Consider the following 25,281-nt stretch of genomic DNA (forward strand, 5'->3'; position numbering starts at 1 on the left):
TTTCAGGGCTGGGTGGTGAAGATACTGGTGTTGGAGGCAGCGGGTGGCGTGAAGAACACGGAAGTTGGGGAAAGTGGGTTGGAGGTGACAGTGGGGCACAACGGAAAGAGTTTTGGGACAAGGGCTGTAGGGGGAGTGGTGTTGGCGTTTGCAGTACTGCTCCTCTTTCTGCATGGCTGTGAGCTCCTGGATAGCGTCTGCTTGGCGCTCCAGGATGCTTATGAGCCGATCCGTGCTTTGCCGCCGGTGCGCTGCATTTTCCTGGCGGATCCTGCTTTCTCTCTCCCTCCACTCCTGTGCTTTCTCATTCTCTTTAATAGATTGCCGCATCACTTCTTGCAGCATGTCTTCTTTGCTTTTTCGCGGTCTCTTCCTGAGTCTTTGCAATCTCTAAGCAGGTGATGAGGGACAGCTGAGGTCTCAAGGTTGATGCTGCTGTATAGGCAAAATGCAACATTTAACAGAGGCAGCATTGTTTATACCAGACAGAGTAATGATTTCCCCTACACTTAAGGAGTAGAAAACACACAGGGTCTACACAATTGCATAATTTTCCCGTCTGAAACAGAGCACACATATCCCACGGGAGCCTCAAAATGGTGAGTAAGGGGGACTGATTGTTTCAGGGCTGCACTGTCCTCTGGGTTTCTGTGCCTTGGGGAGAGCCAACAGCTTCAGGGGGCACCTACACTGAACCCAGTCCCAACATTTTCCACAGGAGTTCGTCCTGGACGATATCTCGCTGCTGAGGGTGACCTGGGAAGCAAGGGAGGGTCTTCTACTGCAATGCGGCTTCTACCCTGGTCCATATGCAGCTTGCCTGTGTGCAGCAATGGTCCCCCGGCCCCTCGCAGCACAGTGGCGCGGACACATTAGCCTGACTGGGACAAGGACCACGGTGGCTCTCCTGATAAACCTGCGCAAGCGCATTGCACACGTTCTGGATGAGACATTCGAGGAAATTACCAAGGCTGATTACCGCGATGTGATAAACCACATCAATGCACTATTCCGCAACTAGGCATGCATGCCTAACCCTCCTCTCCCAAAGAGCCCACACCGAAAAAATTTCTTCCCAAAAAAAATAAACACTTACTGGGAACCCGCTCTTCTGTTTGTTCTCCACCAAATACCGGCCGCTGCGACTGGCTACCTTCCTCCTGACTCGAGAAGAGCTCCTGGCTGCATGGCTCCAGGGATTCCGGGGTGTCTCCATCCGCCCCACCACCCTCACTCCTATTTTCCTCCTCCTCTCCCCCACCCCCACCGGCTCTGAAGTGTCCATGGTGGTGCTCGGAGTGGAGGTGGGGTTAACCCCAAGTATCGTGTCCAGCTCTGTAGAATTGGCAGGTCGCGGGGGGATCACCCGAGCGGCTGTTTGTGTCGCGGGCTTTGCGGTAGGCACTCCGCAGCTCCTTCACTTTAATCCTGCACTGCAGGGCATCCCAGTCATGGCCCCTTTCCATCATGTCCTTTGATACCTTCCCAAAGGTATCGTAATTTCTACGGCTGGAGTGCAGCTGGGACTGTACAGCTTCCTCCCCCCAAACACTGATGAGGTCCAGCAATTCGCCATTGCTCCATGCTGGGGCTCGCTTGGCGCGTGGAGGCATGGGCACCTGGAAAGATTTGCTGATAGCACTCCATGCCACGCTGGGCTGAGCAAACAGGAAGGGGATTTTTAAAATTCCTGGGGAATGTAAAGGATGGGTCACATGGTTGGTTACCTGAGGCCAGAGCAGTTGAGTTTGAACTGATGACCAGAGTGGCTAGAACAGGCATTGTGGGATACTGCTGAATAATTCTGGTAGCCATTCACAGTGCATTGGGTGGCCACACTGGCGCCGCAGTGCTGCAGCAGCAGCTCAATACTCACTATTCCTCTCAGGGACGTAGAGTACATGCAGTGCTGCAACCACAGACATGCAGCGCTGCAAATGCCTTGCCAGTGTGGACGGGGAGTGAGTTACAGCGCTGGGGGCGGCTTTACAGCGCTGTAACTCGCAAGTGTAGCCAAGGCCATAGAGTGGCTACACTAGCGAGCTTACAGTCGTGTAGCTGTACCAATGCAACCTCTCTAGTGTAGACATAGTCTAAGGGCATGGCTACACTTGCAGATGTAGAGCGCGGTGAGTTAAACCCGCCTTCGTACAGCGCAGTAGGAAAAGCACTGCAGTCTGTCCACACTGACAGCTTCAAGCGCACTGGCGTGGCCACATTTGAGGCACTTGCAGTGGCATTGGGAGTGGTGCATTCATTATGGGCAGCTATCCCAGCATGCAAGTGACTGCAACGTGCTTTTCAAATGGGGTGGGGTGGGGTGGAGTGGAGTGTGACAGGGAGTGTGTATGTCGGGGGAGAGATAGTATATTTTTGGGGTGCTAAGAGTGTGTCAGCATGCTGTCTTGTAAGTTCAGACCCCTCTCTCTGCCCCCCCCCACCTCTCACTCACTCAAAGTAAACAGTAAATGTTTGCTTTTCTCGGAGCTGATAAGCAGCCGGCTTCTTCAGAACGGAGCTTTGAAAGGGCATTTCCGTATTCCTGCAGCCGATTTCACAACAATGACAAGAGTGGCCACTTGACTTAAGGGGATTATGGAACATTTCCGGAGACTGATCACAGTGCAGTAACGCAATAACTTGTTCACACTGGCGCCGCGGCGCTCCAGAGGGGACGCAGCAAACATGCCACTCGCCGAGGTGGAGTACCAGCAGCGCTGTAGCTGCGGAGTCAGGGTGCTCTACGTGCCTTGCCAGTGTGGACAGGGACTGAGCTAGGGCGCCCGGGGCTGCTTTATTGCACTGTAACTCACAAGTGCAGCCAAGGCCTTAGCATTACAAGGTTGCAGCTGCAGCGCTCTTAAGTGTAGACAAGCCCTTAGAGAAAGCATCTGTTAATATTTCCCCATTCCTCCATGCAAATATTTTTTATTTATGGTTTTACTGGAAAATTAGGTAAGATCACCAGGATGGCAGTAATTCTGCTCATCCTCTTTTATGGCTCACTTGGGAGCTTGGCTGTGTGTTTGTGCAGCGTATTAAGGGGGCATAAGGTGCCTCCTTATTTCCCTGTGTGAGCAACCTGCTTTGGAGATCCTGTGTGGTGGGTGGGGAGTGGGAAGGCAGTAGAGGCCCAACCTTCCATCCCAGTATATCAGCCAGTGCACCTCAGCTGGTACAGAGGGTGAGCCAGGACCAAATTGTGAGAGTCCCTTACCATACTCCTGGGCAGTGCAGCTACATGCCATCCCTTACTTGGGCTATTTCTAAGGTGTCAATCCAGTCCAAAAGATTAGGTTTCTGTACACTCTACTTTTCATAACAACTCTTGGTCTCCTGAACAATAGCAATTTGAGTTTGGGCCTGCTTCTGCTGCCGTTTAAGTTAATGGGAATTTGCCAGTGGTGTCAATTGGAAGAGAACTGGGCTCTTTCTTTGATTTCATAAGCCTTTGCTATCAAAGAGATGCTACTGTTTTAGTGCATTTTTCCTTTGGGCCATGTCAAAGGTATCTGAGAAAACATAATAATTATCTTACCAGGAAGTCAACTGGATCATCAGGCCTGATCTTGCAACATTCATTTAGCCCTTGCATAAGTGTTGGCATGACATTCTTCATTAAGTAGTTCCTTAGAGGAATGGACTGGGCTTCAAGTAATTCCTGTTCCTGCCTCTTCACTTCCTCTAGACGTTTATTCTAGAAGTAATAATAATTTTAAAAAATTTCAATCTTCTGTTAAAGAGCATTTGCCAAAATCTAGAATGGTGGCTTGTAGGAAAAACATGATCAGTTAGTAATACTGGTCATTTCTTTAAAATGTATGAACAATTTGTACCTGTGGTTCTTGCATTTGAAGGATGGGGCGCAAGGGTGGGAGGGGAGGAGGAGAGAAGAAAAGGACTCAGTCCAGTGAAGAATGAGACCATCTCTCTTCTACTGTTTCTTTTGATTTTCCTCTCTTTCTATCATCTAAGATTGGCTGAGTTTGAAGATGTTTTCCATTGCTCCTATTGCCTAAAGGTGAAAACGTTTGCAAGACCCAGCAAAAAAAAAAAGTAGTTATTTTTGCATGTGCCAGAAACTTCTTGACCCTTTTTGGGCACTGTTTTGAACTTCACAGAGAACCCTTTGATCTTACTGGATGATTCTACAGAACAGCTCATACAAGTTTTTTTTTTTTTTTAAGTGCCAATGGAGATGCACCTTGTTATAGCTGCTGAAGTTGGCCTTAAGTTTGTTATAGTCCTTTCTTTCCCAGCAGTAACCTGGTTATTGGTGGATATAGCAAATACTAGAGACTCTGGAGAACTCAGCGGACAGCTCTTTCACATTAAAAAACTGGTGCAAGAGTCAGGTTCAAACAGTAGTGGCTGCTGAATGGGTGAGAGGAGGTCTAGGTGGCTGCCTTCCAAATCAAAGAAGCAGATACTTCAGCTTTCCAAGTCCACATGGTTGATGCACCTTAGGAGTTTGCAGTGTTGCAGCAGTGTTGTTCCCAGCATATGAGAGACATAGTGGGTGAGAATATCTTTTAGTGCACCAACTCCTTTTGGTGAAAGAGACACGCTTTCAAGCTTACACAGACTCTTCGGGTCACAAAAGAGCTCTGTGTAAGCTTGAAAGCTTGTCTTTCACCAACAGAAGTTGGTCTACTAAGATATCACCTCACCCACCTTGCTTGTAATAGCTGAGAAGTGACATTTGATAAACTTTGGATGTGGTTTGTGAGCATGGACATAGATAGCATGTGAACTTTTACCCAGAGGGAAATGGAAGTCTTGGATATAGCCTTCTTCTTCTTACTGTCCTTAGAGCAGATGGATAGTTATTTATATTTCAAAAGTGCTTTTGCATTATATAGGTTAAACCTGATCACTCGCTTTACATTCAGTGTGGAGTTTTCACTCCTGAGTGGTTGAAGCCTTTAGACAGTGCATAGATAAGACAGTGGGTTCATTAACATAAGAGTCCACATTATGCTTTTAGATAAACTCTGTCTAGGAGAAAGCAAAACACTGCTTAATCCTGAAAGAAAAAAAAGATGCATGGAGAGATAGCAAGGGCTCTACTTGGTGCTCCTATATTTCAAACTAGAGTTACAGCAATTACAAATGCTACATTAAAAGTGAGTAGTTTTGGGGCATTCTCTCTCAAAGAGTTGGCAACCGGTTTCAAGCGGAGTGCCCCAAGGGTCGGTCCTGGGGCCGGTTTTGTTTAATATCTTTATTAATGATCTGGAGGATGGTGTGGACTGCACTCTCAGCAAGTTTGCAGATGACACTAAACTAGGAGGCGTGGTAGATACACTAGAGGGTAGGGATCGGATACAGAGGGACCTAGACAAATTAGAGGATTGGGCCAAAAAAAACCTGATGAGGTTCAACAAGGACAAAGTGCAGAGTCCTGCACTTAGGACGGAAGAATCCCATGCACTGCTACAGACTAGGAACCGAATGGCTAGGTAGCAGTTCTGCAGAAAAGGACCTAGGTGTCACAGTGGACGAGAAGCTGGATATGAGTCAACAGTGTGCTCTTGTTGCCAAGAAGGCTAACGGCATTTTGGGCTGTATAAGTAGGGGCATTGCCAGCAGATCGAGGAACGTGATCGTTCCCCTTTATTCAACATTGGTAAGGCCTCATCTGGAGTAGTGTGTCTAGTTTTGGGCCCCACACTACAAGAAGGATGTGGAAAAATTGGAAAGAGTCCAGCGGAGGGCAACAAAAATGATTAGGGGTCTGGAGCACATGACTTATGAGGAGAGGCTGAGGGAACTGGGATTGTTTAGTCTCCAGAAGAGAAGAATGAGGGGGGATTTGATAGCAGCCTTCAACTACCTGAAGGGGGGTTCCAAAGAGGATGGAGCTCGGCTGTTCTCAGTGGTGGCAGATGACAAAGAACAAGGAGCAATGGTCTCAAGTTGCAGTGGGGGAGGTCCAGGTTGGATATTAGGAAACACTATTTCACTAGGAGGGTGGCGAAGCACTGGAATGCGTTACCTAGGGAGGTGGTGGAGTCTCCTTCCTTGGAGGTTTTTAAGGCCCGGCTTGACAAAGCCCTGGCTGGGATGATTTAGTTGGGAATTGGTCCTGCTTTGAGCAGAGGGTTGGACTAGATGACCTCTTGAGGTCCCTTCCAACCCTGATATTCTATGATTCTATGAAAGATTCATTAGCACATTCAAAAATGAAAAAGGACCCACTGTGGAATTATTGGCCTGTATTTAAGTTATAAAAAATATAAGAGCTGCTTTCTGGGATATAATATCCTGACTCTACAGAGGACCAAAAAAATTGCTGGGGCATGCACTTACAGGTTATTCATCTTTAGACCTTTTGTGAATCCTACCAACCAAAACCTGAGAGTGTGCTGAAGTAAACAGGAATAAATGTCAATGTGATTCTCTTGTACCTACTAGGGAAGACATCCCTGATTCCATAGTATGTACTAGAAGTGGACTTCTGATTGCATCACATACTTTACACTGTCCACTGAAAAGCCTTTCTATAGCTATCAGAGATGCTTATCTTTATAGGCTGTTAGAGATAGATGGTCTGGACTGCAGTATTGAATGGATCTTCCGGTTAGATTTAAAGATCTTGTCTGAAAGTTATGTTCTATAAATAAAGACAGCCCACTCATGATGTCAGAGAATGAAGGATGTCAAGGACGCTTGGGCAAAAACAAAATTACATCCTGCCTGACTTTCCATAGTATCTTGGGAATCTGAAGAATGGGTGGGTGAGGAGCAGTCCAGCTCCATGCTCCAATCCTCAGATATTCTAGGTAATTTGCCAAAATCTGGGGCATTTATTCAACTGGTTCGCCTCTAATAAAATATCAGAACTTCGCAGATACTTCAACTGCAGAGTGCTGGGGATGCAAACATTGTTTCAAAATATGGGATGCTTTGCTAAGTCCAACTTCTGAGACATTCTCCTTGCCCCTGATGATGACTGCTATAAGGAAAAGCAATATGGGATTCTGCCTAAACACAAAAGCAGAAGGCTTCTGACAGGAGCTGATGGCTGTGAGTGCCCCTTGCCAGTTTACATATGCCACTGGAGCTTGTTTGTCACACTGGACTAAGATACTGTATTGAGCTAGCAGTAAAAAGAAGAACAGGAGTACTTGTGGCACCTTAGAGACTAACAAATTTATTAGAGCATAAGCTTTCGTGGACTACAGCCCACTTCTTCGGATGCATATAGCATATGCTCTAATAAATTTGTTAGTCTCTAAGGTGCCACAAGTACTCCTGTTCTTCTTTTTGCGGATACAGACTAACACGGCTGTTACTCTGAAACTTGAGCTAGCAGTGGTTCCCAGGCAAGAAGAGCTAAGCATATTACCAGTAACTCCAGTGCATTCAAGCACTAACAGAGTGCCCAAATGGACACCTCAGCCTGGCATCCAAGATTATGCAGATAAGACAAGAGAGGAAGGGGAAAAAGGCAAAAGCCAAGACCTGCTAAAAGTTAGTGGTGAGGAAAGTGATTTTAGCAGGATCTTTCAAGTTCTGTGGGATAGGGAAAAGAATTCCTCCAAGAAGGAAAGTGTGCAATCTTATGGAGGAGAAAAGTCTTCAATGGATGGAGATTAAATCAAGGGCACCAAATACAAAACAGAGAGCTGGGGAATATGCCTGGCCAGATCTGATCTACTGTCCCCGACTGGGGCACTTGAAGCAGCTGAGCAGAGTGTGCATGTCTACACTTACCATGGATCGACCCTGTGGTGATCGATCCACCTGGAGTTGATTTAGTGTGTCTAGTGAAGACCCACTAAATCGACCGCAGATCGCTCTCCAGTCGACTCCAGTACTTCACCGGAACAAGAAGCATAAGGTAAGTTGACAGGAGAGTTTCTCCTGTCGACCAAGCACGATGTAGACACTGCAATAAGTCGACCTAAGCTACGTCGACTCCAGTTACGTTATTCACGTAGCTGGAGTTGCGTAACTTCGATCAATTTAACCCCGTAGTGTAGACCTGCCCTCAGAAGGGACCAACAAAGTCAGTCAACATAGGGAGAGGTAATAAAAAAAGAGTCTTAACACTAGCACAAATACCCATCTTCTGAGAGAAGAGGTTACTCAATGGGTAGCCAATCACGCAACCTCTGAAAAGTGGTGAACTGCCTCTGGTATTCAGTCTAATGAGGCCAGAAGGGAGGAATTGTTCTCTTTGATGCTGCCTTTTTTGACCCTTGCTCTCCTCTTTTCTTTCCGCAAATACTTTCTTTGCCCTGATTTTCTCCTTTTGTTTGCTCTTCCTTGCCTGCTTCATTCCATCTTGCTAGGAAAATAAAGGGAGAAGGAGGACTAAGGTAACTGCTGTTCCTTGCTTATTGCATGTAGTAGGCAAAAAAAAAAAAAAAAAAAAAAGAGGAAAAAAGGCTGGATGGACCGAAAAGGGGATACTACAGTAGGTACACTACAGAGGGTAGAGAATTAAATTACAAGGTCTCAAATTCAAAACTAATAAAAGGAAATACTATTTTAATTCAACACAGTTTAGCCTGCACAACTCAGGACCACAAGGTATCACTGAGGCCAAGCACTTAGCAGGATTCTAAAAATTATTAAACCTATGTAGATAACATGAATATTAGGGTTATAAAAGTAAATATTAAGCAAAAAACAAACAAGGGCTCTGGAAGGGATTCAAGTCCTTAAAATAAGGGCATAATCCAACCTCTAACTCTTGAGAGTTATAAGGTAACTTTCCATGGGGGGCAGAGTGTCCCATAATTGCCTACTAAAGGGTTTATTTTCCTGAAGCAGTTGGTACTGGCCACTGTCAGACCCAAGGTACTACAAAGGACCACTGGTCTGATACAGTATGGCAATTCCTATGTTTCTATAGACAGAGTTAAGTACTGCAAATAATTGACAAATGTTGAATCCTTATCAGTGGAGTCATAAAGATGACAATCAAGACATTAGCAGACAAGATGAGAGAAGAAAGTAAACTGGAAAGTTCCTGGCAGGATGGAGGAGGAGGAGGAAAATCTCATATTATAGTAGACAATTACAAATGGCAAGATAAAGCAGCTTATTACTGCTACTGTTTGGCTCCACAAAAGGATTTCCCTCAATTTTGTCAGTTCATTTCATCACCTGCAAGAAAGGACATAATGTTAATTAATTTTGATTTCACAGGCTCAATAAGGTGACTGAAAAGTTGGTAAGAGGAAATCTTTGGACTCTCCTGGGTTCTGCCACTTTCAATGGCCGAAACTTGCAGAACCACCCAGAAAGTTCACTTGGAGACCATTTATAGCAGCACAAGACAGCTGGAATCTTTATGCCTATTGTGTGAGCAAAGGTAACCAAAAAGGAGCATGGACAGTCCACACAGGAGATATGTTGATTCAGTGCATCAACTTGAAAGCTTCATCTGGTGCAGCTCTGATGGTGCAGTAGTTTTTGCCCATCTGTGGCAGAATCCCCAGAGGAGGGGTAAGGTGATGGTGTAACTCACTGTGGCACACTTGTGTAAGGGCTAATAAAGCCCTTTTTCTTCAGTTTCTTTCTCTGGAGTGTTCCAATCAATATCTGAAATCTCACTGGACATTTATAGGGCATTAGGAGGAGGAAGGTCATCAAACTTGTTTTAAGGGTATTTTGGTAACGACACAAGCTTCTCTTGTAACTTAATATTTGAATTCTTTAACAAAGGTCTCAAAATACATCCTATGAAGGAAATATGAAAACAAATATGCGACTTGGTATAGAAAACCACAGAGCAAATACCACGCTTTTGAAATGTAACGACACTGCATAGCTCTGACCCAAGCATAGCTCTGACCCAAGCATCACACGTATGCCCAAGTCAAACATTTTTGCATAAGGACGTCAAATGATAAGATGCTGGAGGTCCCATAACTGCTATTTTCTAGAACAGGTATATAATTAGGTTTGTGCAGAACTTTATTAACTTACCCACTCTTCCCAGTTTGCCAACTTTTCAGCCCTTTCCTCAGTTTCTTTACGCTCCTGTTCAGCATTTTCTTCTGCTTCTTTGGCAAGGCGTGCCTCAGCTGCTTTGCGTTCTAGTTCTTCCTTTTCTTCATCTGTCAAACCATAATTTCGAGGTTCTCCAGTTTCTTTGATGATCTCTTTTACAATAAATTTGTTCTCAGGATCCTCAAACTTTGCTACATCTTTTAAACATAAGAACAAAGAACATAAGTATCCTCATTAATTATGGGGGAAAGGGAATTCAATGATTATTGTGAGACCTTTAAAATATATTTGCTATATTAGTTAAGGTTGGCCAACACTTTCCATTATAAAGAACCTGTTTTCAGTTGTGATAAACTGTGTCAAACTTTAACCACCTTGGCTGAAGTTTTCTATGCCAGGTGTCTGCTTGGGCTGACACATAACATTTCAGCTAAAATGACTGTCATTTCTGAGAATGAGAGAGGAAAAAATATTGTTTTGCCCACTATTAAACAAATTCTTACAACTGTTTTGTTGAGAAATTCTAGCACCCCCATACTTTGGAGCAAGGGCTTGAAATTTGGCAAAGGGGTGGTCTGCTGTCAGGAATGTGTGTTTTCCCATCCCTGCAAAAGTTCATCCATATTTGGCCAAGTGATGAGACTCTGAGGGAAAAATGCAGTTCAGATTTAGGAGAGACTTGTTAACCAGTTCTCAAAGAGGCCATCCGTAGTGAGGATGTTCCATCCCCACACAGATCCTATCTGTGAGTAGACTGTACATGCACAATCCCCCACAGAGTGATTCATTGTGCATGCTGCAACAAGGCCGCAGAGACTAAGCAAGGTGCCTTGTAATTGCCCGTCCACTCTGCTGGGGTTGCTGTGGCAGTTGTGCTCAACACTGCCTCTACTGGTGCCCAGGCAACATGGAGCAGCCTGACATGAACGCTAGGGGGTAAGGGACAGGAGGCAGAAGGAGTGGCAGGAGGTGAATAGAAGCAGGAAGGAGAGTGGGTTGCAGGAGCTGGAAGGTCCAAGCAAGTAGGGTTTTTTATGGGGAGGGGGATGAGGGCTGGTGCAAAGGAACTGGGAAGGGTTAGGATAGGGGCTGGGGGAGGGTAAGAAGGACAAGCCGGGGCATAAGGGTTTATAAATACTAGAATACACCTAGAACCTGGAATGGAACCCAGGAGTCCTGAGTCTCTGCTTTCCTCTGCTGTCATACCCACAAGCAAAGTGTGTGTGTCTCATCCCCATCTCTTGGCTGGTCCATATAGAAGATAACAGCATACTACTGCTAACAGTTACTCTATTACCTCAACTGGTAGAGGGCTCTATACCCCTGATCTAGAGGTCCAAACCCTGCTGATGACCCAGGATTGGATCAATAGGATGCCACAGGATGGAATTTCTCTTTTTTCAGTTTTTTAAATAATAAATTACATTTAAAAAAATTAAAATACTAAATTTACAAAGTAAAGACACTCCAGAACTAAGGTTGTCTACAATCTTAATTTACCGCTTGTGTATATGAATGATGACAGTCTTTAATTAGATGATCACATATTATTTTTCCCCACAGGACCCCTAACAACAATACTGTAGTACACCTCTAACCCGATAGAACGCTGTCCTCAGGAGCCAAAAAATCTTACCGCGTTATAGGTGAAACCGCGTTATATCGAACTTGCTTTGATCCGCTGGAGTGCGCAGCCCCGCCCTCCCGGAGCACTGCTTTACCGCATTATATCCAAATTTGTGTTATATCGGAACGCGTTATATTGAGGTAGAGGTGTATTAACCATGGATAGAAACTTCAGTATCACATGGTCTCCAGTTCTGCTATTCATCTATCCTTCTAAAGTATTTCTAAGACCTCTATCAGCATGGTATCTAAGTACTACCACTTCCCAGCAAAGATTTTTCTCAAATGGTGAACCGTTAAGATTGCAATATAAATGCTACAGAAGTCATACTTAACTGCATAGCCTCAGAAATATACTTGTCTTTTTAAATAAGAGCTGAGATTAGCACTGACACAGAGGATACATCTACATAGCCCACAGCAGTGAGCCTCTGAGCCCAGGTAAACAGACTCTAGCTTAAAAGCAACAGAGGGTTTCTGTTAGTCTTAAAGGTGCCACAGGACCCTCTGTTGCTTTTTACAGATTCAGACTAACACGGCTACCCCTCTGATACTAGACTCTAGCTTGTGGGCCTCATGCTAGTGGTCTAAAAATAGAAGCCCACCACCCTCTCAAGACTTCAGAGCCTGAGCTCAGCCCAAGCTGCAACTTCAAGCACCATCTACACAGCTATTTTTAGAGGGCTAGCATGAGCCCTGCAACCCCAAGTCCTTCAACAGGGGCTGGGAAGATCATTGCCCTAGCCTGTGCAGGCGCACCCTTAAGGGGTCACAAAAACTGGGGTAGGAGAGCACCAGAGCTCAAATATTTTCATTATTTCCCCATGTGCTCTCCTATACACTTTGAATGGGAGGGACAATAGAATAGATGCTTCTGAAATACAATATAAGAACCCTCAGGACACACAAAAAATTACCTAATATTACCCTCTGGGACTTCTTAGGGGAAAAAAGAAATGGAATCCCTCATGAGCAACTACACTTTATGGTCAGTGTGACAGATCTGAAAGGATCAACATGGACACATGGTCTTTTCTACCAATACAAGTAGCACAATCTCTGTACCATATTTATAGAATCATAGGACTGGAAAGGGACCTCGAGAGGTCTGTAGATGGTCTCCCAAAGGACTGAATGGAAGAAAAAAAACATCTGGGGACTCCAGGTATCACCAGTATTGTTTCACCATAACGTTCTCATAATCTGAGTCCACAAAAGGGACATTCAAGACAAGGTGATAATTAGTGTGATTATCCATATCAAGGTATAGCTTTTTTGTGCACAGGCTGAAAATAGCTTCTTTAAGCAATGCTGGCATCCTAATCTCACTTTGTTTCTGAATAATCAGGCTAGATTCACCAACCCCAAGAGTTCCAGTGATCAGGTTTTGTGGATGGTATGTTGGAAGAATTTTTTTGGGGCGTGGGGATTTCAAAAATTTCTTATGTCCTAGTCAATCAGAAGCATTACAAGATTTCCCTCTCCAGTGCCCTAGCCATCTTCATGTTCGCCTGTTGCAGATCATTTATATATAATCATGACTTGTGAGAACAAAGCTGAGGAAAAGGTTTATTGGGAGTCATGATATTGAAAATCAAGGACTGGACATTACTGTACTAATTCACCAGACCATTGACATTTTTGCATGCAAATAACTGTAGACTAAGAGTGGTGGTCACCAGACCATCAATAGTGGGGTCTGTGTTCTCATTATAAAAGGATAGTTCACTTAGCCTCCAAAAGTGGACCTTTAAAATGGGTACATTGTATGAGCCAATGGCAGTTAGATGTACATTTCCCCAAATTATAAGAGTAAACAAACACTCCTGCAGTAGTGCAAGCACGTTCTTAGATTTGTATTCCAGTGACCATTAAAATATGCCATTTTATCTTTGTAAAAATATTGTATTATTTCCATGGAAGAAAAATATACTATGTTTCTAATGGTTTATATAAAAGTTTGCTTTTATTCCATACCAATAAACTGTGGATGTATTTCAAGTTCATCAAAATAGTTGAGAACAGTCTCATCTTCGGTGTTTAACTCCCTGAAGAGACTGAGAGTTCTCAAGAACCGGTCCTGAGTATAATGAGTTCCAGCCACAACACTCTCTGGAAGATTCATTACTCGGTTTTTTAGGAATTCATCTGAGGCATTCAATGAAATAACATATTCTGTGGGAAAAAAACAAACATTTTTGAGAGTTGGATGCAATGTCATAATTTTTGTTTTATTTTTCTGCTATCACTAGATATCATCTATGAATAACAAATTCCAAATTACTAGTGAATAGAAACAGATGTCAAATCTTTAAATCTCTCCATACAAAATGGCATTACAGAATGCTCTGTCTCCAACTGTACACCTGTAGCAATTCACCAATATTTAACCGTAAAGAAAAGTACTTTGGAAAGAACCCTGATGTTCCAAAGTTATCTCAGTTAAAAACTGTAAAGTTTAACTCCAAACTATGGACCACATCGTACCACCCTTACTTATTGAACTCATTAGGACTATTCGCGGAGTAAGGGACTACTCAACATGAGTAACAGTGTCAGAATCTAGTCCTAAAGCTCCAAAGAAAGCTACTATACACAACAGTCAAAATGTTTTAAATAGTAAAATCTGAAAAGATCTATGTGAATTGTGTGGTCAATGTAGTAAATAGGAATGGAAAACTTAATAACTCATCTATTCAAAAGACCTCAAGGACTGGATTACTATAGACTGGGATTTCTAATCTCATAAATAAATGTACCTATGCTTGGATTAAGTAAACTATCTTGCACCCAAGCAGTACATAAAAATAAAATATGCCAGATGCAATATAATTTAGTATCACTGTTATCTGTAGTACAGTGGTAGGGAAAAATACTGGAAGGGCATGTGAAAACATTTTACCTTGTATTAGTTTAACAGTCTCAAATTTTTATTCTTTATAAAATAAAGTCTTTATTCATATCTTTATTCAGCTTCAGTGAAAATGCTACCTACGCTGACAGGTTGGCTTCTCCTGTCAGTGTAGGTAATCCACCTCCCTGAGAGGCAGTAGCTATGTTGACAGGAGAAGTCCTCCCATTGACATCACGCTGTCTACACCAGGAGATAATCAGTATAACTGTGTTGCTAGGAGTGTGGATTTTCCATGCCCTTGAGCAACATAGTTATACCGACATAAGTTGCAAGTGTAGACTTAGGGCAGCGCTTTAACTTGGCTTTGGCACTGTCTACGCTGGTGCTCTACAGCGCTGAAACTTGCTGCGCTAAGGGGGATGTTTTTTCACACCCTTGAGCGAGAAAGTTGCAGCGCTGTAAATTGCCAGTGTAGACAAGCCCTATACCTCAGATAAAACTGCCATTAAAGTCAAAGGAAATAAGGACAAATTTATTTAATTTTATACATACTATTGTAAATTGGTGAAGCAGTTTAGCAAAGTCAGGCAGTCACATCTCTTTTCTCAGTGAGAAATGTATAGAACCAGGTACAGCATAACAGTTAGTAAAACTCAGAAAACGAACAAAAATGCTTCCCAGCTCAGCACAGCCATGGGTTGAGAGTGCAAGAGTCATACAGTCATTCTTCTTTTCTTGGAATAGCTGTGTTTTTAGATCTCCCCTGCAGATCCTGTTGCCAGGGTCAGGATAGTGCATCACAATGATTACAATGATTTATTCGTGTTTTCACTTTAAAAATGTGGACTGCGAGTATCTCAATTTATGACTAGAAGAAGCTGCTTGGTTCAGAAGTTAGTGCTTCATCATCTGTTGCTGTCTGTCTAGAAGTCTGGACCAAATCTTTGTTCCAATGAGATTAGGGCCATGATATGCTTAAATCCAGCAACAGAAGGAGTGCTTGTTAATGGTGAGCGTATTCTTTTAAAACTCTGTCCTTTGTAGTATAATAAACTTACCAGGAGTGATTAATTTATCATAGCGAGGCACTTTGCTTCTTGTCTCTTCTTCTTCCTCATCACCTTCAACTAAAATGAAAGTACAATATAATTAACACTGACACCTGAAGAAACCATATTACTAACGTTAATTAAAGAGGTGCTACTAACATTACCTGTCCTTTATGTAGTACCAGTTCTTTATATGGTCAAATGACAGTAACTAATGAATCCTGACAGCACCATTTGAGATAGGTGGGTAAATAATTCAGAAAAAAAAGTTTAGATACTTCTAAATAAGAAGCACAAATGAGGCTAGATCTTCATGATTCAGAAGAGTCAAAAGAGTTCTATTGTTTAAAATTAGCTTGGTGCATTCTCTCTCTCTCTCTCTCTGTATATTTTGCACATAGCTATGGTATATGAACATCTTCTGACACAGAGATTCTGCCAGCCACTGCAGGATTCTGCTATGAGACACACTTTGCTACTTCTCTGTGCAGGAGCAGCATGCACACCCACCATCTGCTGGCCAACTCCTGCTGCTGGCAAGAGAACATATACTAGCTGTTTTCGGGGGCTGAGGTGGACATATCTCCTAATGTGTAGACAATGCCTGCTTAGAGACATGGGGAAAGATCCTCAACTTGTGTAAATCACATATCTCCATTGACTTCAGTGATTTTCAGTTATGCTGATTTACATGAACTGAAGATCTGGGCTGCCCCATGAGCTGGACTCTTTTCTTACAGCAGTCCTGTGGAATTCTTACATAGGTGGAATAGGCTCCTATACTATTTCCCCCCAACCACTATACATTAGCTCAGCACACAGAAGGACTGAACACTCCATGTTTGTATATTTATTTATTTATTCATTTGCCAGGATGGATATTTTGAAAACACTGTCTTCCTTAACTAAAATGAAGTGATGTACAATCCTTTAATTGTAAGATTCTTGGGAAAGGGGCTGTTTTTATATTTGTGTTCTATACAGCAATCAGCACAGTGCTGGTGGTGAACATATAACAAATAATAATACTACGCATAGAATCACAGAACTGGAAGGGACCTCGAGAAGTCATCTATTCCAGTCCCCTGTACTCGTGGCATGACTAAGTATTATCTAGACCATTCCTGACAGGTGTTTGTCTAACCTGTTCTTAAAAATCTCCAATGATGGAGATTCCACAATCTCCCTAGGCAACTTATTCCAGTGCTTAATCACCCTGACAGTCAGGAAGTTCTTCCTAATGTCCAACCTAAACCTCCCTTCCTGCAATTTAAGCCCATTGCTTCTTGTCCTATCTTCAGAGGTTAAGAAAAACAATTTTTCTTCCTCCTCCTTGTAACAACCTTTTACATACTTGAAAACTATTATCATGTCCCCTCTCAGTCTTCTCTTTTCCAGACTAAACAAACCCATTTTTTTCAGTCTTCCCTCAGAGGTCATGTTTTCTAGACCTTTAATAATTTTTGTCGCTCTTCTCTGGACTCTCTCCAATTTGTCCACATTCTTCCTGAAATGTGGTGCTCAGAACTGGACACAATACTCCCGTTGAGGCCTAATCAGCACAGAATAGAGCGGAAGAATTATTTCTCGTGTCTTGCTTACAATACTCCTGTTAATACATCCCAGAAGGATGCTCACTTTTTTTGCAACAGCATCACACTGTTGACTCATATTTAGCTTGTGGTCAACTATGACCCCCAGATCCCTTTCAACAGTACTTCTTCCTAGGCCAGGGGTCAGCAACCTTTGGCATGCAGTTCACCAGGGAAAGCACTCTGGCGGGCCAGGCTGGTTTGTTTACCCGCCGCGTCCGCAGGTTCGGCCGATCGCGGCTCCCATTGGCCGCGGTCGGCTGTCCCAGGCCAATGGGGGCGGCGGGAAGCGGCACAGGCCGAGGGACGTGCTGGATAGACTTTACAAAATCTAGACAAGCCATTTACAACACAAACTTTGCCTCTCTACAAAGGAAAAAGGACACTAAACTATCTAAACTGCTCCATGCCACAAGGAGCCACTACAGTAGTTCCCTTAACCCACCCAACAATATTGTTAATCTTTCCAGCTATACTCTTAGCCCAGCAGAAGAGTCTGTCTTATCTCAGGGCTTCTCCTTTTGTCCCTCCAGACTCACGAACGTGATACAGTTCTGCGGTGACCTAGAATCCTACTTTCAACATCTCCGACTCAAAGAATAATTTCCCACATACCTCTGAACAGCATACTAACCCACAGAATCCTCCCTACCAGCACAACAAAAAAAAGGATTCTGCGTGGACTCCTCCGGATAGTCGAAACAACAGACTGGACTTCTACATAGAGTGCTTCCGTCAATGTGCAAAGGCTGAAATTGTGGAAAAGCAACATCACTTGCCCCATAACCTCAGCCGTGCAGAACACAACGTCATCTACAGCCTCAGAAACAACTCTGACATCATAATCAAAAAGGCTGACAAAGGAGGTGCTGTCGTCATCATGAATAAATTGGAATATGACCAAGAGGCTGCTAGACAGCTCTCTAACACCACATTCTACAGGCCATTATCCTCTGATCCCACTGAGGATTACCTAAAGAAACTACACCATCTGCTAAAAATACTCCCTGACAAAGCACAGGAACAAATCTGTACAGACACATGCCTAGAACCCCGACCAGGGGTATTCTGTTTGCTACCCAAGATCCATAAACCTGGAAATCCTGGACGCCCCATCATCTCAGGCATTGGCACCCTAACATTAGGATTGTCTGGCTATGTGGACTCTCTCCTCAGGCCCTATGCTACCAGCACTCCCAGCTATCTTCGAGACACCACTGACTTCCTGAGGAAACTACAATCCATTGGTGATCTTCCAGAAAACACCATCCTGGCCACTATGGATGTAGAAGCCCTCTACACCAATATTCCACACAAAGATGGACTACAAGCTATCAGGAACAGTATCCCCGATAATGTCACAGCTAACCTGGTGGCTGAACTTTGTGACGTTGTCCTCACCCACAACTATTTCACATTTGGGGACAATATATACCTTCAAGTCAGCGGCACTGCTATGGGTTCCCGCATGGCCCCACAGTATGCCAACATTTTCATGGCTGACTTAGAACAACTCTTCCTTAGCTCTCGTCCCCTAACGCCCCTACTCTACTTGCGCTACATTGATGACATCTTCATCATCTGGACCCATGGAAAAGAAGCCCTTGAGGAATTCCACCATGATTTCAATAATTTCCATCCCACCATCAACCTCAGCCTAGATCAATCCACACAAGCGGTCCATTTCCTGGACACTACTGTGCTAATAAGCGATGGTCACATAAATACCACCCTATACCGGAAACCTACTGACCGCTATACTTACCTACATGCCTCCAGCTTCCATCCAGGACACACCACACGATCTATTGTCTACAGCCAAGCTCTAAGATACAACCGAATTTGCTCCAATCCCTGAGACAGAGACAAGCACCTAGAAGATCTCTATCAAGCATTCTTAAAACTACAATACCCACCTGCTGAAGTGAAAAAACAGATTGACAGAGCCAGACGAATACCCAGAAGTGATCTCCTACAAGAAGGCTCAACAAAGAAAATAAACAGAACACCACTAGCTGTCACCTTCAGCCCCCAACTAAAACCTCTCCAGTGCATCATCAAAGATCTACAACCTATCTTGAAAGATGATCCCTCACTCTCACAGATCTTGGGAGACAGACCTGTCCTCGCTTACAGACAACCCCCCAAGACAACCCCCCAACCTGAAGCAAATACTCACCAGCAACCACACATCACTGAACAAAAACACTGACCCAGGAACCTATTCCTGCAACAAAGCCCAATGCCAACTCTGCCCACATATCTATTCAAGTGATACCATCATAGGACCTAATCACATCAGCCATGCCATCAGGGGCTCATTCACCTGCACATCTACCAATGTGATATATGCCATCATGTGCCAGCAATGCCCCTCTGCCATGTACACTGGCCAAACCGGACAGTCTCTACGCAAAAGAATTAATGGACACAAATCTGACATCAGGAATCATAACATTCAAAAACCAGTAGGAGAACACTTTAACCTGTCTGGTCATTCAATGACAGACCTGTGGGTGGCAATTTTGCAACAAAAAAAGCTTCAAAAACAGACTCCAGCGAGACACTGCTGAGCTTGAATTGATACGCAAATTAGATACAATCAATTTAGGCTTAAATAGAGACTGGGAATAGCTGAGCCATTACAAACATTGAATCTATCTCCCCATGTAAGTACTCTCACACTTCTTATCAAACTGTCTGTACTGGGCTATCTTGATTATCACTTCAAAAGTCTTTTTTTCCCCTCTTACTTAATTGGCCTCTCAGAGTTGGTAAGACAACTCCCACCTTTTCATGCTCTCTGTATGTGTATATATATCTCCTCAATATATGTTCCATTCTATGCATCCGAAGAAGTGGGCTATAGCCCACGAAAGCTTATGCTCAAATAAATTTGTTAGTCTCTAAGATGCCACAAGTACTCCTGTTCTCTTTGGGAATGGTTTTCCAACCAGTTTTGCACCTACCTTATAATAGCTCCATCTAGATTGCATTTCCCTAGTTAGTTTATGAGACTGTCATGTGAGACAGTATCAAAAGCTTTACTAAAGTCAAGATATACCATGTCTACCACTTTCCTCCATCAACAAGGCTTGTTACCCTGTTAAATAAAGCTATCAAGTTGGTTTGACATGATTTGTTTTTGACAAATCTATGCTGACTGGTACTTATCACCTTATTATCTTCTAGATGTTTGCAAATTGATTGCTTAATTATTTGCTCCATTATCTTTCTGGGTATAGAAGTTAAGCTGACTGACTGGTCTGTAATTCCCTGGGTTGTCCTTATTTCCCTTTTTATAGATTGGCACTTTATTTGCCCTTTTCCAGTCTTCATACATACACAACAAATACAGCAGAACTCTGTAACTTACGATTAAATAGATCTTTTGCCTGGTCATAAGTCTTTGGAAACCCATCCAAAATATATCCTTGATTCTTGCAAGGCATAGACTTTAGCTTTTCTTTCATGAATTTAATCACATACTGATCCTCTAGATGACCTGAAAATTTAATATATGCATTCAAATAGAGTTAACCTATGTATAGTTTATGTGGAAGATGAACATCTGAAAGATTTTACTAACATTTTTATACACTTGTCAGAGAGTCTTTGAGTTAAGATCTTAGAATGCCTAACAATCTGCTTGGGATCACTATTTGATAATACTCAGAATCACCTATGGTAATATGTATTGATATGTTTCAGAGCCTTCAGAGTACCACAAAATTATCAGGTATAAAATGAAAGACACGTTTCATAAAACTGTTTATGTTTGATGAGTTTAACTATTATCCCGAGATAAAAGGAGTTAAATAAATAAATAAATAAATGAGACATAGTAGTATAACATACTGGTAACTGCCAGGGACTTGCAGTGTCTCGAAGCATCTAGAATTAATTTCTGAGTTTACTTGACAAAACAAAAAAACATTTAGAGAGAGGAATGTAGCAGAACAGTTAAGTTTGCAAAATGTTGGATTTTACTAAGGGTCTCAAACAGATTTACAAACACATATTCAATTTGTTATTAAAACACTTGGGAAAACCCATGTGAGACAGGTATTATGCTCACTCAGATGGGTAAACTGAGGCACAAAGTCGTTTTAATGATTTAGCCCAGGTCATTGAATAAACGTTACAATAAAACCCCAATGTCCTGGGAATAAAACTCAGATTCTTACTTCTTCTGTAATCATGACTCCAACTCCCTTCCCTTCCCTTTGCTTCATTTTTAAAAAGTCTTAATTAAATATATATAAGCCACTGTAATCAAAATATTTTGATTGTAAAAGGTTTCATTGTTTTAACAATAAAGCAAAGCCACACAAGAGATAATGCAGCAGTGCTCATTAATGCACTCCTTGGGTGAGCTACAAGCATATGACTTTGCAGACAAAGCATGCATTAATTAGGCAAAAGGATGCATCATACAGTGCTTTTTCACGGGAAATCATGGGAATTTTTTAACAATAAATTTGTTAGTCTCTAAGGTGCCACAAGTACTCCTGTTCTTCTTTTTGCTTTTTCATGGGAAATCATTGCAGACCTCAGTAGTGTTAAGAAGCACAAGGCCAAAAGCACACATGACTTTAGCCACAAATAATAATTAAAACACTTATATGGGACTTTTTCCATCCAGAGACCTTAAAGCATTTTACAAATATGGGTAAGCATTATTTACCCTGCACCAAAGGGGAGGGAGGGGAAACAAAGAACAAAAAGTTAATTGTTTTTTTTTCAAGGTTAGTTGCAATCAAGAAACCCAGTAAGACCTGGCTAGCTTTTTATTTTAAGCGACATTAATTAGGCTCTCACATCTGAAAGGTAAGCATGATATAATTAATTAGAAAATATTTTCGCCAAGAATCTAGAGAGACTGAATATAGAGCTGTAAGTAAAATGTCAGTTTGTCGTGTCAAAAGGGCTGCGTAAAAATATAAATAGAAAACAATAAAAACATCAAGAAAGAATTTCTACTATTATAATAGCTTTCCAGTGTTTAAAAATGTATATGACTTTTAACAGGCACATTAGGTCAAATTCTGCCCCATTACTCTCATACAACCCCAATCATTTCAGTGGAATTGCACAAAGGTAAGTGAGGTTAAGGTTCATAATGCTGCAAAAGGGGGCATGACCCTTGCCTTCAATGGGAGCTATAAGGCCTAAAGGAACAGGCACAAATCAATTTCCTGATTTTTCATTTGTATAAAAGTTATATCTATTAACTAAAATCCAGGCTACCATTATCAATCCTTTCATGCCTTACCTCCATTCTGCTCCATGTTTTCTTTGACTCCATCTAAGAGTTCTTGTGCCTCTTCTATACTGTCCCCTTCTTCATCATCTTCTTCTCCCTCCTCATCCACCTCTTCAGTTTCCACTGTTTCTTTAGGAGCAATAATTTTCTCCTATATACCAAAAAAAGGTTCAAAAATAGTTTGGCTAAATTCTGCCTTTGGTATTAGACAGGTATAATTAAGGACAACATTTGGGCCACTGCATCTTAGTATCAGCCTAGTAGCTGAAAGCCTGTGCTGTCACACAGGTGTAATTCATTAAGTTATGTATGTAAAAAAGCCAATAATGGGTCAGAATTTAACAGGTAGATGGTAACAGACCATGAATCCCAATGGTGATTGAACCTGGTGATATTTTAAACCAAAAGCGCTCTCAACCATGCTTGTAGCTTTTTCTACTGATTCAACAGACATTCTAGGCTTAAGAGTGATGTTTGGGGTTACTGTGTGTGCTGATTGTGTTGTGTGGCTGATGTGTTGATTTGTGTGTGGGGAGTGTTGTGTGGATTTGTGTGGGTGGCAAATGAGGGAAAATGTGCTACAGTGACAGTCTATGTGTATTTGGGGTTTTGTGTATGCTGGTTGTGTTGTGGAGGGGAGGCAGTGTTGTGTGTAGGGGGAGTTGTGCAGATTCCTTCATACAGCCATTGACATTTTTGCATGCAAATAACTGTAGACTAAGAGTGGTGATTGGGCTGATATCACAATGGTCTAGGACCCTTGGCATGGCATAGATACATTCCTTACTATAGGTGCACACAGTACAGGTGTAACTCATAAAGTCAAAATGGCTGAGAACTTAAAAATTAGATGGTAACAGGCTCCAAATCCTAGTGATGATTGAACCTGGTGATATTCTGAATAAAAAGAGCTTTCAACTGTACTTTTCTAGCTTCACAGTGACTCAGACATTCTAGGAGTGACACACATAAGACACACTGAGTGACAATCCTGGAATCTTATTATATAGATATGCAGCAGATCTAAGGCCCTAAGCAGTGTGGTGGTGAGCCATCTTCACTAATTACAATCAGTTAAAATAAGGAGTGCTCAGTACTCAGCATGTCACAAGATCATGCCTTTACAGCCTAGGTTAAATCAAATATGTTTTGGCTTTTGCAGATACTGAAGAATGGAAAAGGCAGGGATTAGTTTCAACAGCCACAGTTGGGCATCTACAATGGAGTTAGGATATTTTTAATTCCTCATTGCAGTCTACTAGAAGAAGGTTATTTCCTATGGTCATTCTTCAACTTCTAAATCACAGTTTTCTAACTAATTCTTAAATGATTTCAAACATTTTACATTTTAAGACTATGAAAACCAAAATAATAAATTCTAAAGAAGAGTTACCCACGTACCAGATTTTCTATTGCTTCAGAAATTACATCCTTTATTTTAATGTGATGTAGCTTGTAGTGTTTGCAGAGTTCTTCAGCAATGGTAGATTTCCCAACTGCAGGAGGACCAAGAACACAAATTTTGACTGGCTGAAAGAAAACAAAGATAAAAAGGAATTAAGCAAAGAGTGTGATTTTTGTTTTAAATGACTGGTCTTTCCCCTACGACCAGTAGAAAATATATGAACAAACAAATTAACATAAAATTGGATACCTATTTTAGATGAACTTTCAGTGTATAAATTCTGCCCTTGGATGTCCTCCTATTTCTGGAGCTCAGTATCTCCTACAATTCTTGACATCTGGGCAGCTCACAGAGATGGATCAGAGTTTTGGAGCCACATGGTCTGGCCCTCAGCTCCTGCTTTCCTCCAGTTTCTCTGACTCTGAGATGTGTGGAGAGCGGTTTTTAAAGCTCCCACCAGGGGCGGCTCCAGTCACCAGCGCACCAAGCGCGACCTGGGGCGGCAAGCCGTGGAGCGTGGCCTGCCGGTCACTGTGAGGGGGCAGTCAGGCTGCCTTCGGTGGCATGCCTGCGGGAGGTCTGCCGGTCCCGTGGCTTCAGCGGCAATTCGGTGGCGGGTATGCCAAAGGCGCGGGACCGGCGGACCTCCCGCAGGCATGCCGCCGAGTCTGCATTACCAGCAGACCTCCCGCAGGCATGCTGCCGAAAGCTGCCTGACTGCCATGCTTGGGGCGGCAAAATACATAGAGCCGCCCCTAGCTCCCACATTGACATCTGCCTACAGTTTGGGGTTTTTTTTGGGGGGGGGAGAGGGGAAGAGTGTCAAAATTTGGGGTAAGAAGCAATCATCCTCCCTTCTCCCGTTGGCCAGTTTTTTAGCCGGGTGTTGGAATCCCCTGGAGCCTGAGCTGCAGTGCATCCTGCCAGCTCCTCTGCACCTTCTGGATATGGCAAAGCACCCTAGAAAGCACCAAATGAAATCCAAATGGTGCTCCATCTGTGAGACTGCCTTCCCAGGCTCAGCAGACAGTGATGTGTGCCCAGCCTGCACTCAGCCTTCTGTCCCCAATTCTGTTAGGTCCCAGTGCTATGAGTCAGGCAGGCATGTGGTATCCCCTAGCCACCAGAGCAACTGTGACTCTAACATGGCAAAAATGGACCAAGAATCTATAGGCAGAGCAGGGATAGGCTCCAAGAATGAGGAGGGCCCAGTGACCCAACTCAGGGGGTAATTCCCAGTGGGCCCCTGGAGAAAAGAGAGAGCAGATTTACAGGTCACAAATCCCCCCACTCTCCACCTCCTGGCAAGTTCTAAAATGGATCCTGAACACTGGAAAAAGAAACAGGGATCATAAGTAGGGTGACCATATTTCCCTATGCTGAATACGGGACATATGGTAAAATTACTCGTATTCAAGTGAGTTCAGCGGCAATCAATAGTACAAACATTCAAATTAACATCAAGTTGACTGAGCCCCTGTTAAAAAGAAATACTGGGTAGCTGGATTCTTTTTATTTAC

The 25,281-nt window shown here is 42.9% G+C and overlaps 1 protein-coding gene across 2 annotated transcripts in view; it reads right to left on the reverse strand.

Moving 5' to 3' along the window:
• The window catches only part of AK7 (adenylate kinase 7), a 53,966-nt gene that overhangs the window by 4,089 nt on the left and 24,596 nt on the right, over positions 1-25,281 (reverse strand). The window contains exons 11-18 of one of the 2 annotated variants that reach the window (XR_004645433.1): positions 23,758-23,886; positions 22,366-22,507; positions 20,467-20,595; positions 15,508-15,576; positions 13,573-13,770; positions 9,946-10,166; positions 3,837-4,015; positions 3,632-3,697 (exon numbers count right to left, since the gene is read on the reverse strand). Coding sequence is in view for 1 of the 2 variants with exons in the window: in XM_034768015.1 (XP_034623906.1) it covers positions 3,539-3,697; positions 9,946-10,166; positions 13,573-13,770; positions 15,508-15,576; positions 20,467-20,595; positions 22,366-22,507; positions 23,758-23,886 (1,047 nt within the window). In the remaining variant the exon portion in view is untranslated. Of the gene's footprint in view, positions 1-3,538; positions 3,698-3,836; positions 4,016-9,945; positions 10,167-13,572; positions 13,771-15,507; positions 15,577-20,466; positions 20,596-22,365; positions 22,508-23,757; positions 23,887-25,281 lie in introns of those variants that run through there. The other variant, XM_034768015.1, reaches the window with a different exon arrangement.

This window comes from Trachemys scripta, chromosome 4, assembly GCF_013100865.1.
Source record: "Trachemys scripta elegans isolate TJP31775 chromosome 4, CAS_Tse_1.0, whole genome shotgun sequence".
NCBI classification, from domain to species: Eukaryota; Metazoa; Chordata; order Testudines; family Emydidae; genus Trachemys; species Trachemys scripta.